The sequence below is a fragment of the Carlito syrichta genome, unplaced genomic scaffold, assembly GCF_000164805.1.
Source record: "Carlito syrichta isolate Samal-C Ts95f unplaced genomic scaffold, Tarsius_syrichta-2.0.1 Scaffold74290, whole genome shotgun sequence".
NCBI classification, from domain to species: Eukaryota; Metazoa; Chordata; class Mammalia; order Primates; family Tarsiidae; genus Carlito; species Carlito syrichta.
Genome location: NW_007018386.1, coordinates 65,497 through 81,455, shown reverse-complemented (window position 1 = coordinate 81,455; position 15,959 = coordinate 65,497). Strand labels below are relative to the sequence as shown.

Here is a 15,959-nt window from a genome sequence, read left to right as displayed (position 1 = left end):
GATTAGGATTGAAATCTAATTTGAATTTCTGTTTTGTAATACTTATTTTTAGGGCTTTAGGTTCTATTTCTTTCTTTCTTTTTTTTTTTTTAAGATAATAAAGGCAAGGGTGGGAATCCTTGTGCTTTCTGCTGTTTTGTTGTTAATTCATGTCTTTCTTCCCTAACACTGAATGTGTAAGGCACTGTACCACATGTCAAGGAGATGTGAAAATGGATTAGACATTGATCACAGACTCACAAAACTAACAATCCAGTAGGAAATGTATGTACTTTACATATAACTGACTATAGTACAAAGTAGGAGACGGTGAGTACCAGGAGAGGCAGAGTACTGAGGTAAAATGCCTGTGCAATTCAGAGAGGGCCTCTGGGCGATACTGATTTTATCCCGAGTTTGCACATCTCATTGCTTCAGATGTGTAAAGGGACATTAGGTAACATCTTACATGTTTAGTATTTTCAAAGAGTGAGAAGTCCAAATAATATGTATTTGCTTGAGTAAATGGAGCATGCAACTATTAAGGTCCTAAGCCTTCCACATTTTTTCCTACCTTTATTAAATATATCCTCATGCTTTTGTATGTGATATTTTTGCATTCCTTGCAAAGTATTGTGAACATAATCTAGCCTTTCCTTAATATGTCACGGCCACTGTTCTGACTATGTTATGGTGTATTCAATCCAGGGACCTGGTGACCAATGTCAGGTGTATGTAAGGTGATATCTTTTTTTCTGAGTTCATGGACTCCTTAACTGTGAGGCTGTGAGCTGCTCTTCTACCACCGACCTACCCACCTTTTCCTCTGATATATTATCTTTAATCCTCTATCAACAAAGCAAAGAGAACCACATCTGTTAGATTTTGATCTAAGTTCAAAATCAGTAGGGTCAGAGAGAGAGCTTGCAGAGTACGTTTGATGTCAATATAAGAACTCTAGTACCCAAGAAGGGAACTGAATAGCCAGAGAACCAAGAAGGAAGTAGCCCTTGGCTGGCTGGTCAGGTGACTGCGGATTTAGGAAGAGATGACATTGGGTTGAGCCGTGAAGGTGGAAAAGAAGTTTCCTGGAGAAAGATCGCAAACCTGATGACCACTGAGTGAAGAGCATTGTGCATAGGGGACTTTGGTCGATAGGCTCAAGTGAGAGTTTCATTAAGGTACAGAGGTAACTAGCAAATATTAAGGCTGCAAGGAAATTACTCGTAAACGGAATTGAGATGGTTCATAGAACATGAATTAAACGTGGCATTGGTAGAGTCAGGATTGTTTTTATTTTATTATTTATTTACTTGCTTCTGGGATTTTTAGGGCTAGATAAGGATTCCAGATGAGTTACCTGTAGATATTGTAATGGATTAATACTGAAGCAGCTTATTTAATGGAATGATTTATACATTGTGAATTTTTTCAGGTTTCACATTGAATGCACATTAGAATAATTTCTGTCTGAATAAAAAATAGTAAGGCCCAACTAACTTTAAAGTTTTTTTGAATTTTATATTTTTAGCAAAATAAAAATAACATGAATATCTTCTCTAGTTAATGTAATGTGTGCCATCTTAATTTAGTATCATTTCACTAGAAAACAATTATTTTACAATGATGTGTTCATTGATTTGGATCTCTTTTTGTTTTTTTATAGGCTGTACAGATCAATTGGAGAATATGATGTCCTCCGTGGTATTTTTAGCAGTGAGATAGGAACAAAGCAAATCACTCAGAATGCGTTATTAGCAGAAGCCAGAAGTGATTATTCTGAAGCTGCCAAGCAGTATAATGAGGTAAAATTGATCTCTAGCAAAACAAGCTACAACAGGTCTTTGAATACCACTCTTTGCTTCAGTGTCTTTTCATTATAACGTTGGTGAGGGAAAAAATTGGCTACGTTACACCTGGTTTGCTTAGAGACACAGTTTCCAAGAACCTCTTGATGATAAGTGAGGACCTACCATGCCATAAAATGGTACCATGTGACCAAGCTCAGTGGCTCAGCCTGTGATCCCAGCACTTGGGCAATCCAAGGTGAGTAGATTGCCTGAGCCCACGGGTTCGCGACCCGCCTGGGCAACTTGGCGAGACCTCATCTTTACAATAAATAAAAAATTAGCCGGGCATGGTAGCATGCACCTGTAGTTCCGGCTACTTGGAAGGCTGAGCCGGAAGGGTCGCCAGAGTCCAACAGATTGACACTGGGTTGGCTGTGATCATGCCACTGCACTCCAGCCTGAGAACTGGAGTGAGACTCCAGCTCAAAAAAAACCAAAAAGCAACTAGTACAATGTTATTTCTATGTGTGATATATATTATACGATTTGTATTTGAGTGGATTTTCTTTCCATTGGTAACAAATTTGTAAATAAGTAAAGAAAAATTTTAGAAGCTGACTGTAGATTCAATTATGTACATTTTGTGTTTTGAGTTGCCAGTGACCATCTAAGCATAGGTGTTGAAATTCAGGGTCTGTGACCTGTGAGACTCCTGAATGAGCAAGCAATTCAGGTTTTAAAATTCTCTGTGGTTTTCTGCAAATGTTAAGTAAACCCACACTATTGATTTAAATCAAATTATGAGCCATTAAAGGTCATCAGTCTTACTAATTGATTTCATTGGTAAGTTTCTCAGAGAAATGGCTTCCTTCTGGTTAGAGTTTTTATTCATTTGTTACTGCTTTGTTTCTCTTGCAGTGTTACTGAATATTTTCCCTTTTCTCTCCCCCTTTGTCATAAAGCTGAAAATGATCGTCTTTAGTGTGATTGTTACACCACCTTTTTCTTTGCATCGATATTCTTTCCAACTTTGTAAAATAATCATGTTAACCCTTCTCTGCCAGGCTCTCAATAAACAAGAGTGGGTGGATGGTGCGCCCACAAAAGCAGAAAAGGATTTTTGGGAACTTGCATCCCTTGACTGCTACAACCACCTCGCTGAATGGAAATCACTCGCTTATTGTTCTACAGCTGCTGTAGACAGGGAGGACCCACCAGACCTGAATAAAATGTGGAGTAAACCGTTTTATCAGGTGGGTAGAATTATTTTTAATGCATTACAATAAATATTTTAAGTGGTCGGGTATTTTCTAATTAACAAAATTGTTTAAAACTTTTCAAAAACGTGGTAGTTGTGAAGTGTTCGGATATTTACGTAACCTCTTCCCCTCCCTCCAAACTCTGTAGCACTGTTGAATCTCTTATCATTTGTAGCTGACCCTTTCAAAATAAATGAGATAAGTTTTAGACCAAATATTAGCATTCCTGATGTGAACACACGAAAGAATGTTTCCTGTTGTCTCTCATATCCCAAGAAGTTGTTCCGGATTCCCAGCAGCACCCATGCCACCCAGTGCTGGGGCAGATGGCTCTCCTGGTCTCTTCACACTACACCGTTTTGACCGCTTGTAAATTCCTCAGCTTGTGTATAACATCCAAGTCATCTTCCAGCTAAAAGTAGTCTCCATTTTCTGTGGAACAAGTTCTTATATTCTGTGGTTACAAAACAATGCTGTTTTAGATGAACTTGTTTTTAAAATTGTAGTTTTAGGTTTGAAACACAAGATGGCATCACCTTGGCTGAAAATCTTGACTTATAAATTTTCTCAAAGGGCTGGGCATGGTGGCTCACGCCTGTAATTGCAACACTTTGGGAGGTTGAGGTGAGAGAATTGTCTGAGCCCAGGGGTTCAAGACCAGCCTGGGCAACTTGGCAAGATCCTCGCCTCTACAATTAAAAAAAGAAATGTAGCTGGGCACGCTGGTGCATACCTATAGTTCCAGCTACTTGGAAGGCCGAAGTGGAAGGATTGCCTGAGCCCAGCAGGTTGAGGCTGCAGTAGCACTCTAGCCTGGGGGACAGAGTGAGATTTCAACTCCAAAAAAAAGGGATTTTTTTAAGCAAAGAATATTATAGAAATAAAATCATTAGGCATACTTGGATGGGCTTTCTGAAGTTACAAGTAGATGTTGATGGTCCTTAGGAGACATACCTGCCATACGTGATCCGCAGCAAACTGAAGTTGCTGCTCCAAGGAGAGGCTGACCAGTCCCTGCTGACGTTTGTTGATGAGGCCATGCACGAGGAGCTCCAGAAGGCTCTCCTGGAGCTTCATTACAACCAGGAGCTGAGTCTGCTGTACCTCTTGCAGGATGATGTTGACAGAGCCAAATACTACATTGACAGTGGCATTCAGATGTTTATGCAGGTAAGACAGACAGAATCGCCTAAAATATACCATCTTTGTATTTTTTAGAAGTCAGTAAACTCAAGAAAAAAATCAACAACCAAAAGTTTTCAAGTTTTTTTCATACCACTCATTTTCTTCTTCTATTTTTTTAGTTTCTTCTAATATTGTTCTTTGCTCTGTCCTTACCTTAATGCCTTTTTAAATTTTTTTGTTTTGTGTTTAAATGTTGCATGTTTTGTTTTTTCCTTGAGTTCTTGTCTTTCTCATACTGTTAAAGAAAACTTGAGAGTAGACTTTTCTAGTTGGAGAAGTAGAACAGAACTTTGGTTGCTTTGTAGAGAACATGGACTGATGTTCCATTTTCTTTTTTTTACTATTTTTTGATTTTTCTAAGACAAGATCTTGCTCTGTTGCCCAGGCTGGAATGCAGTGGCATAGCTCACCGCAGTCCTAAACCCCTGGACTTAAGCCATCCTCCTGCTTCAGCCTCCCAAAATGCTGGGATAGCAGGCAAAGGGCCACTAGGCCTGGCCTTCCCTTTATTTCCTGCTGTTCCTTCTTTCCTTTTCGCTTTTCTAAGAATCTTCTGATAGTTATTTGTTTGATTGTTAGTCAGTGTCTCAGTTAACAACATTTAGCATATGTTAGTAACATTTAGCATAGAAACATAATCATTGGCCAGGCAAGGTGACTCAAGCCGGTAATCCTAGCATTTTGGGAGGCCGAGGCAAAAGGATTGCCTGAGCTCAGGGGTTTGAGACCACCCTGGGCAACTTGGTGAGACCTCATAAATAAAAAAAAATATATATGTAAGCCAGGTGTGGTAGTGCATACCTGTATAGTTCCAGCTACTTAGAAGGCTGAGGCAGAAGGATCTCCTGAGCCCATCAGGTCAAGTCTGTGGTAGCCGTGAGTGTGCCACTGCACTCCAGACTGCAACAAATGAGACTCTGACTCAAAAGAAAAAGAAAAGAAACATAATCATTCATTGCTTTCATTTTTATTTGACTGTTTTGAAATTGATTGTACATTCAAGAAGAAGTTTATCAAAGAAGAAAGTTCGCTTCTGTAGTTTTCAGTTTTATATTTCAAGATGTTGGGATTTTTAAAAAGCGATGGCAAATGCTGGCAGTGATAGCCTGATAATATTGATTTTATTGATTTTGTTGAACCAAAATTTGGTTGAAACCCTAAAAATTCTATTTTAATTTTAAACCATTTGTTAATTGTTTCTGTGACCTAGTTATTAACCACTCTGAGACACATTGGGTAATTGGCATATATAGAGAGTAGTTGCTATATTTCATGTTTTAGAGAACTGCAGTAAAAATTTAAAGTTGTGATGTGACTTGTAACAAGACTTATAAATGCGTTTTTTTTTTAAAAGAATTATTCTAGTATTGATGTCCTTTTGCATAGAAGTAGACTTACCAAATTGCAGTCTCTACAAGCTTTAACAGAAATTCAGGAGTTCATCAGCTTTATAAGCAAACAAGGTAATTATTTTATCTTGCCATTAGTTTTCTTATTTCTAAATATAGAAGAATTTTAGCTTTAAGTTTTTTGCTTATTGAAAGTACATGTTTTTTAAATGCACGGGTTAAAAACTGCATTGAATTTGTACAAATATGTATCATTGAGATAAATGTTTTAAATGATCAGGCACTGTTCTAGGCCTAGCTTGATGAGGCTTTCAGAGCAGTGGGGTGACTCCAGAGGACTTGTGTGCAGCGGGATTGAGGGTGGTAAAGCCTTTCAGGACCGAAGGGCTGCCAAGTGTGGAAGAGGCAGGGGTTTGCAGAGCCTTGCCTGACAGAAGACTGTGGTGCTTCTCAGGTGCTAGGATATTGTGACTGAATACAAGGTACCCAGGCCGGAGGAGAGGACAGGGAGGTTGTGGGTGGCCGTGTGTGGAGCAGGAAGGCCTTTGTGCTGCTAATGAATGGCTTTAGTCCCAGTGCCTGTGGGAGGCCATCTAAGAGAAAGAATACATCTTTGCAAAAGTAACACGTCTGCCAGGTGAAGTGGCTCACGCCTGTAATCCCAGCACTTTGGGAGGTAGAGGAGAGAGGATTGCCTGAGCCCAGGGATTTGAGACCAGCCTGGGCAACTTGGCAAGGCAATACATTAAACAATCAATCTCCACAATAAATCAAAAAAGTAGCTGGGTGTGGTGGTGCATGCCTGTGGTTCCAGCTACTTTGAAGGATGAGAAGGAAGGATCACCTGAGACCAGAGGTCAGAGCTGTGGTGGCCATGAGCATGCCACTGCACTCCAGTCTGGCTAACAAAGTGAGACTCCAACTCAAAAAAAAAAAAAAAAAGTGAAAGGTTTTAGTTGTAAATCTGAATATCAGTTTTTTCCTAAATAATGAAAAATAGTTATGAAAGATACTTTTCAGAATACTAATAAAAACTGGTATTTGTGTTTAATTGTTCTCTGTTTTAAATTTAGAAAATTATTTTTCAAGTACATTATTACGATGTATTGTTTCTTAAATGCTTTCTGTTTTCCAGGAGCTGTTTTAATCTCTTCATTGATATTACTTGGCTACATTGATATTACTTGTTTTTTTTACAGCCTGTTAGATGTAGACTGTTTTCCGCCATTTTATAGAGGCTTAGAGACATTAAATGACTTGCCTAAGCTAATAAGTGAAAGATCCAAATTTTGAGCCCAGGTCTGTCTCATCTAAACTCGTGTTCCTAACCACTGCTTTCCACCAATAGAGAAAACTGAAGCTTTAAACATTAACAAAGTGAAATTTCAGTTTTATGAGGATGATTATGAATCCCTTTTCTGAGAACCTTGAGGCCAGATTGTTTTAGATATTAGAAATGTAACCTGTGCACACTGGAGTCTGGGGCAGCATTCCATAATTAACTCAATGTTGCTGCTCTGGCTGAAGTTGTGAGAATTCACATTAATAGCATAAACAGAAAACATAAGTGTCCCTATGCCAATTAAGATCTGATTTTGGCCAGGTGTGAAGGCTCAAGGCTGTAATTCCAGCACTTTGGGAGGCTGAGGCGAGAGGATTGCCTGAGCCCACGGGTTTGAGACCAGCCCGGGCAACGGTTAGACCCCCGTCTCTACAATAAAACAAAAAATTATCTAGGCATGTTAACGTACACCTGTAGTTCCAGCTACTTGGAAGGCTGAGGCGGAAGGAACGCCGGGGGAGCAGGTTATCGCTGGAGTGGGCGTGAGTGTGTCACTGCACTCCAGCCTCAGGTGACAGAGTGAGATGCCAACTCAAAAAAAAAAAATAAATCTGATTTTACCACCAAGAAAATTTGTTGCAGCTCTATCAAAATGTTTTCAGCTATCAGTGCTTTTTAGGTTTTGGAATTACAGCTGAAGGACTGATGACTCAGTAAATTTAAAAGAAGTGTGTATGTTTATTACTCCATCTTTATATCCTTTTGAGTTTAAATGTCAGCATATATTAAATTTAGTGTGATAACTTTGTATTCCTTTTGTAAACTAAATAATAAAATTATTTTTTAAAAAATTTGGACAAGAAATATGAGCTAAATTTCTATTTACTACTGATGATCTCGCATTGTCAGTTGGTCTTATCATTGAGCTATGGCTATGATCATCTATCTAATATTATTTTTAGGCAATTTGTCATCTCAGGTTCCCTTGAAAAGACTTCTAAAAACCTGGACAAACAGATATCCAGATGCTAAAATGGACCCAATGAACATCTGGGATGACATCATCACAAATCGGTAAGACGTGGTCCTTTTGAACCCGCTGTGTTTCAAATTCTTTTTTGAAATTGCCACAATGGTTTTTCTTCCACATCGTGGTTTAAGGGGGGTTTGAGTCTAGTGTAGTTATCTTCTATCTTGCCTATTTTCCATTTAAGTTACTCTCAAAGAACTCTGTATCCGCAGCATGTCCTCTGTCCCACTTGCCCTATGGAAATACTTCCAGCTGCTGCTGGTAGCCACCATGATGCTGGTGGCTGGTCATGGACAAGCTTCAGGCAGTGACCGAGCAGTAATAGTGGGGCAGTGTGCATCTGCTTCTCTCTCACGACTGCATTTCCAGTAATGAGCTGGCAGCAGAGAAGATTACTGCATAATGATTTTTTTCTACTATTACAACTTGGATTTGTGACACTCTCACCTCCTACTTCCCAGCTCATTATACAGTTGTGTGTCATTTCCCAGGTCTGATATCATTGTCATGTCATCTTTTCCCACCCCATAATGACCCTGTGCAATTCACAGTGCAGACCCTGACCAGGTATGCGAGGGAAGAGTAGAATCAGAGAGATAGTGATTTATACTGCACAGATGTCCATAGAAAATAAGACTCAACGACCTGACCCCAGGTGTAGCATTCTTCCATTATTTCCTCCACTACGTTTTTTTTTTTTCGAGTTGGGAGTCTCACTCCGTCATCCAGCCTGGAGTGCAGTGGCACACTCACAGCCACCCCAGCGTCAACCTGCTGGGCTCCAGCGATCCTTCTGCCTCAGCCTTCCAAATAGCCGGAACTACAGGCATGCACTACCATGCCTGACTTTTTTTTTTTTTTTTTAATTGTAGAGACAAGGTCTCACCAAGTTGCCCAGACTGGTCTCAATCTCGTGGGCTCAGGCAATCTACTCACATCTGCTTCCCAAAGTGCTGGGATTACAGGCTGAGCCACTGATCCCAGCCTTAACTATTTATTTTGAAATAAATTCCCACTTGTGGAAAAGTTGCAAGAAAAGTAGTTTTCTCCTGTGTATCTTTTACCCAAACAAACTGATTTTTTTGTTGTTGTTGGCAGTAGCTTTTTTTCTTTTGAGTCAGGGTCTCACTCTATTACCCAAGCTGGAGTACAGTGATGCTGTCATGGCTCACTGCAACCTCTACTTCCTGGGCTCAGGCAATCCTTCTGCCTCAGCCTCCCAATTAGCTGGGTCTATAGTTGTGCACCATCATGCCTGCCTAATTTTTTGATGTTTTGTAGAGACAGGTTCTCATCATGTTGCCTAGGCTGGTTTCCAGCTCCTGGGTTCAAGCAATCCTCCCGCCTCAGCTTCCCAAAGTACTGGAATTTCAGGCATGAGCCACCATGCCGGCCGTTTTTGGTAACATTTTTAACATTTTGCCATACTGGCTTTTTTATTCTCTCCAAAACATACATGTTATTTATTTTCTGAAGCATTTGAGTATAAGTTGGATACATCATGTCCCTTTGCCTCTGTGCATTTCCTAAGGAAAAGAATATTATCTTATATAGCCACAGTTCAAATATCAATTTCAGTGCTTTCAGTTTTAATCCGCAGCCTAACTTCAGTTTTGTCAATTGTCCCAATAATGTCCTTTGTGGCATTTTCTCCCCATCTAAGACAGGTTCCGTACATGTACTGCATGTTGATGTGTCTTTTTAGTCCCCTTCAATCTGGAGCTATTCCTTAGCTTTTCTTTGTCTTTCACAGTGTTGACACTTTTGAGAAATATTCCTGTTTGGGTTTGTCTTATGTTTCTTCAGATCAACACAAATGACCCACCCCTAGCCACAATACTTCTTCTCAGGCTAGCACATAACATGTGGGCCACAGTGCCCACTTGCCTCTTACAGGTAATAGTAATTGTGATTGCCTGGTTAAATTATTGTCTGGTCTCTGCACTGTATAATGCTGATTTTGTTTTCTTTGCAACTAATGAGTAATGTGAGAGATGCCTTGAGACTTGCAGTAATAATTTCTGACTCTGATCACGCATTCCATGTTTATCAGTCTACATCTTCTTGTAAGGAAGCACCTCTCTTCTCTTCCATCTATTTTTTATTTTAAAAATTATTACTACAGATTCCAGTTTTATTGGGTGGAATGTAGCCCATTGCTGTCCTTATTTATTTTATGTCTAGCTGTTTCAGCAGGAGCCCCTTCAAGCTGATATTGCAGGCTCATCTTGCGGTTATTCTCCTGTTTTCTTCTAAAACTATTATGGTTTTAGTGTTTACATTTAGGTCTCTGATACATTGGAAGATAATATTTGTAGATGGTGTGAGGCTGGGAGTAGATGTGAATTTTTCCACATAGATGCCTATTTATCTAGACGCATTGACTCAAAAGCCTTTCTTTCATAATTGAATTTCCTAGGCACCTTTTTTGAAAATCAGTTGACCGTATATGTGTGGGTATATTTCTGAATGCTCTTTTCTAGCTCTTGTTTTATATCTTTTCACAATATCAACCTGTGTTTATTAATGTTGCTTTATAGTAAGTATTGAAATCAGACAGAGTGAATTTTCCAACTTTGACTTTCCTTATGAAAATTGTTCTGAGGTGAGAGGATTGCCTGAGAACATGGGTTCTAGAACAGCCTGGGTAACTTGGTGAGACCTCATCTCTACAATAAATCAAAAAATTAGCTGTGCGTGGTAGCGCACACCTGTAGTTCTGGCTTCTTGGGAGACTGACACAGGATAGCCTGAGCCTCGCAGGTTAATGCTGGGGTGATGGTGAGTGTGTCACTGCACTCCAGCCTGGCCGACAGAGTGAGATTCCAACTCAAAAAAAAAAAAAAAAGGAAAAGAAAAGAAAAGAAAATTGCTTTGTTTATTTTAATTGATGTGCATTTATATTTGCATTTTAGAATCTGCTTGTCAATTTCTACAAAGAAAAACTGCTGAGATTTTTTATTGCAACTATACTGACTATAGATCAATTTGGGGAATTGTCATTTTAACAATATAGAGTTATCCAATTCATAAATACGGTATTTCTGTTTATTGAGATCCTCTTGATTTCAATGATTTTTATTTTTTCATCTTGGGGTTCTTGAATGTTTTTTGTGATTTATTTCTAAGTATTTTATGCTTTTTGACAGTTATAGATGGAGTATTTTTCAATTGTTTGCTGCTCATACCTATTCCTTTTTATATATTAACATTGTATCTTTGCTAACGTCACTTACTAGGTTTTAATTTTGTTTTACAGATTCTCTAGGATTTTCTCTCATTTCACATCATATGCAGATAAGGATCGGTTTTACTTGGTCCTTTCTGAACTTTATGCCATTCATTTATTTTTCTCACCTTGTTGAATTGGTGATAACCTCGAGAACAGTCTTGAATATAAGTGCTGAAGTGAGCATCTTTGTCTCACTTCACTCATTTACTTTAAAAAATGATAAGAGTTTTTCATAGTTGCCTTTATCCAATTGAGGGAATTTCCTTCTGTCCTGGTTTTCATCGAGTTTTGTTTTGTTTTATCATGAATGGATATTGAATTGCATCATAATATTATGCATAATATTATATATATAATTTCCTTAGTAGAATTTAGATTTTCTTTTTTTTTTTTAATTTTTTATTTTAAAGATGGGGGTATAATTCAGGGTTAGGTCCACAAATGTTCATTATGCAGGTACCCTTGTTGATGATGTGTCATACCCCCCTTCCCCCAGTTGTTTTCCACTACTGCCAATCCCTTTCATTTAGTATTGGGATAATTGTTCAAGGTCTGCTTATGAGTGAGAACGTGTGAGACTCAGTTCTTTGTTCCTGTGAACGATCATTCAGTGTTATAGATTCTAAGTCCAACCAAGTTGCTGTGACGTTCATAATGTGTCCTTCTTTGTGACTGCATCATATTCCATCATGTATATGTACTGCATTTTTTAAAAAAACCTTTATCCAGTCTTCTTTCAATGGCCAGCATGGTTGTTCCATGTTTTTGCTATTGTGTAAATGCTGCAATAAACGTGCACATGTGGGTATGTTTTTTTTATGGAGTGATTTGAGTTCCTCCAGGTATACTCCCAGAATACTTTCAATTTTTTTTTTTTTTGAGTTGGAGTCTCACTCTGTCACCCAGACTGGAGTGCAGTGGCTGCTCCCGGCCACTGCAGCCTTGACCTGCTGGGCTCTGGTGATCCTTCCGCCTCAGCCTTCCAAGTAGCTGGAACTACAGGCATGCGCTACCACGCCCGGCTAATTTTGTTTTTTTTTTTATTGCAGAGATGAGGTCTCCCCAAGTTGCCTAAGTGAGTCTCGAACCCACGGTCTTAGGCAATCCACTCATCTCAGCCTCCCAGAGCGCTGGGATTACAGGCTGAGCAACCGAGCCCGGCATACTTTCATTTTTAATTAATAAGTAGCCAATAAAATTTCAGGCACCCTTGAACCTAACTTAAGTGTTCAAATCTCCTGACAACTTTTGATTTTTGCCTTCCCCAAATTGAATCCTAAATGCAAAATTTAATACAGTAAAATAAAACTTTCAGGACATCTTTCTGCCTAAACTGTACTTGACATTTCCCAAGGGGGTCCCTGCAATATGACAAGATTTATTCTTCTTCCTACTAAAAAGAGAAGTGCTGGAAATGATTATGTTTATTTGATGCATTACGTTGATGAGTTGCATGGGAAATTGAGGACTCCCAAACCAAGTGTGCCCAGGAGGTCTATGTCAGAATTACATTTCACAGTGCCAGTCTTTAACAGCTTCGGCCTTTGTAGGAACAATTTATTTATCCATGTATATATATATATATATATATATTTGAGTTGGAGTCTCACTCTTTCACCCAGACTGGAGTGCAGTGGCCGCTCCCGGACACCACGGCCTCGACCTGCTGGGCTCCGGCGATCCTTCCGCCTCAGCCTTCCGAGTAGCCGGAATTACAGGCATGTGCTACCACGCCTGGCTGATTTTTTGATTTTACTGTAGAGATGAGGTCTCGCCTGCCCAGGCGGGTCTCGAACCTGTGGGCTCAGGCAATCCACTCACCTCAGCCTCCCAAAGGCGCGAGATTACAGGCTGAGCCACCGAGCCCGGCTTGCATTTAAATTTTCTATTTCTTTTTGTGTCAGTTTTGTTAAATTGTATTTTTCAGTAACCTTGTCCATTTCATTTTTTTTAATGGCTGCTTTTTAAAATTTTTTAAATAAATGTGTCCATTTCATCTAAGTTGTCATATTGTTGGTATAAAATTGTTCACATTATTCTCTTCCGCGTTTTACTATTTGTAGTATTTGTGGTGGGAACCCCATTTTCATTCCTCACATTGGAGATTCCTGTTCTTTTTTTCCCCCTTTATTTGTCTAGGCTGAGGTCAATTTTGTTGTTCTCAGAAGACCAGCTTTTGGCTTTGTTAATTTTTTCTTTATTATCTATCAGTTTTCTGTTTCATTGACTTGTCTCATCTTTACTGTATTTTTCATTCTATTTATTTAGATTTATTTTGCCTTTTTTTGTTGTTTCTTAAAGTAGAAAGTGTCACCTTTGATTTTATACCTGTTCTCCTGTAATATAAGCATTTAAAGTTATATGTGTCCCTCTAAGCAATGCTATAGCTACAGTTTGCAAAGTTGTGTATCAGTTCAAAATATTTTCTAATTCTTGTAAGACTTACTTTTGATTCATGAGATATTTAAAAGTGTTTTAATTTCTAAATACATGGATTTTCTTGCTATATTATTGTTACCGGTTTCTAAATTAATGGCATTGTGGTTAGAAAATACACTTTAAGCCAGGCATGGTAGCTCACGTCTGTAATCCCAGCACTTTGGGAGGTGGAGGCAAGAGGATTGCCTGAGTTCACAGATATTCAAGACCAACCTGGGCAACTTGGTGAGGCCATGTCTCTACAGTAAATTTTGGGGGTTGTTAAAAATTTTTTTTAGTTAGGTCTTGCCAAGTTGCCTGGGCTGGTCTTGAACCAGTGGGCTCAGGCAATACACTTGCCTCAGCCTCCCAAAGTGCTGGGATTACAGGCTGAGCCACTGAGCCCAGCCTACAATAAATTTTTTAAAAAATTAGCTGGGTGTGGTAGCATATGCCTGTGGTTCTAGCTACTTGGTAGACTGAGGCTGAAGTACCACCTGAGCCCAGCAGGTTGAGGCTGCAGTGGCTGTGAGTGTGCCACTGTACTCTAGCCTGGGTGGCAGGGTGAAACTCTGGGAGGCAGGGAGGGAGGGAGGGAGGGAAGACCATATAATACGTTTTTTGTTTGTTTGATTTTTGAGTCGGAGTCTTAGTCTGTCACCCAGGCTGGAGTGTAGTGGCACACTCACAGCCACCACAGCCTTGACCTGCTGGACTCAGGGGATCCTTCTGCCTCAGCCTCCCAAGTAGCGGGAGTTCCAGGCGTACCACCATGCCCAGCTGATTTTCTTTTTTTTTAATGGTAGAGACAAGGTCTCGCCAAGTTGCCTAGGCTGGTCTCAAACCCCTGGGCTTTGGCAGTCCTCTCGCCTCCATCTCCCAAATTGCTGGGATTACAGGTGTGAACCACTGCACCTGGCCAAAATATGTCATTTTATAAATACCATTTCTGATGCTCGTCGTTTGTTCCTAAAGGGCCACATTTTCCTCTGGTATCATTATTCTCAGCCTGAAATAGTTCATTGGGCAGTTCTTGTCATACAGTCTACTGGTGATGAATTGTTGGGTTTTTTCTTTCTCTGAAGATATCCTTATTTCATTTGTCATTCCTGAAGGATGTTTTCCCTGGATGTAGAATTCTGGGAAGATTCCATGTACCCCCTCAGCAGTATCTCTTGGTTTCCAAGTTTCTGGAGAGAACATCATGGTTATTCAAATTGTTATTGCTCTGTATGTAATGTGTCATATTTTTCTGACTGCTTTTAATAATTTTTTTTATCATTGATTGTTAGCACTTTGATTATGATGTGTCTGGGTGGTTTTTTAAAATTTATCCTAGTTAAGATTTACTGAGCTTCTTGAATCTGTACATTTGTGTCACCAAATTTGGGGGAGTTTTCTGTCATTGTTTCTTCAAATACTTTTTGCCCTGATTTCTCTCTTTTTGTGGGAGTCTAGTTGCACATACATTACACCTTTTGATATTGTTCCATGGGTATCTCAGTCTCTCTTTATTGATATTCAATCTTTTTTCAGTGTAGCCTTCAGGTTAGATCATTTCTGTTGATTTGTCTTCAAGCTTGCTGTCATTTTCTTCTGTCTTATTCTTCTGTTGTCTGTCTAAAGAATATTTTATATTATATATGGTATCTTTCAGTTGTAAAATTTCCATTTGGTTCTTTTATGCTTTTTCTTTCTGTACTGCGATACTTATTTTTATATTTATTTCATGAATATTTTTCTTGAGCATGGTGAAAATATTTGCTTTAAGGTCCTTATAGGATCGTTCCAACATATGGGTCATCGTAGAATTGACGCCTATTGACTGCTCTCTCCACTGAAATAGATACATTCTCCTAGTTCTTCTTATTGACTAACTTCGTAGTGTATCTTTGAAGTGATGGGTGCAGTCGTTCCACCTTATCTGTGGGGGATATGTTCCAAGACCTTACTGTGGCTCTCAAACCCTGTATACACCGGGTTTTTTCCTTATACATACACACCTTTGCCAAAGTTTAATTTATAAGTTAGGCACAATCAGAGTAACAACAGTAATAATAAAATAGAACAATCAAAACAATCAATTATATTTTATCCAGACTTTCTAGTTGTTACCAGCAGAGGGACAGGCTGTGGAGACTCACAGTGCCATGCCAGAGCAGACTTGATATGTTGTAATAAAAGCTGTGTGAATGTGGTCTCTCTCTTTCTCAAGATATCTTGTACTGTATTGCAGGCAACTGAGACCACAGACTGCAAAACCGCGGATAAGAGAGGACTGTGGTATTCCCTTGTATAGACTCTGGGTTCTTTTTTGTAGTTTTCTGGCAGGCAATCAGCTGATTTCTATTTGGATAGTAGTCTCTGTCTTCTTGTATTCTGTAGGTTCAAACCTCAGTTCTGTTTTTAAGCCTTTCTGACACTGTATTGAGTCC

The 15,959-nt window shown here is 39.2% G+C and overlaps 1 protein-coding gene across 1 annotated transcript in view; it reads left to right on the top strand.

Annotated features, from left to right (window-relative positions):
* PRKDC (protein kinase, DNA-activated, catalytic polypeptide) overlaps positions 1–15,959 on the top strand; it is a 134,460-nt gene that overhangs the window by 73,874 nt on the left and 44,627 nt on the right. The window contains exons 37-41 of the mRNA XM_008053434.2: positions 1,646–1,784; positions 2,834–3,022; positions 3,974–4,198; positions 5,568–5,676; positions 7,807–7,918. Of these exons, the coding sequence (XP_008051625.2) occupies positions 1,646–1,784; positions 2,834–3,022; positions 3,974–4,198; positions 5,568–5,676; positions 7,807–7,918 (774 nt within the window). The remainder of the gene's footprint in view (positions 1–1,645; positions 1,785–2,833; positions 3,023–3,973; positions 4,199–5,567; positions 5,677–7,806; positions 7,919–15,959) is intronic.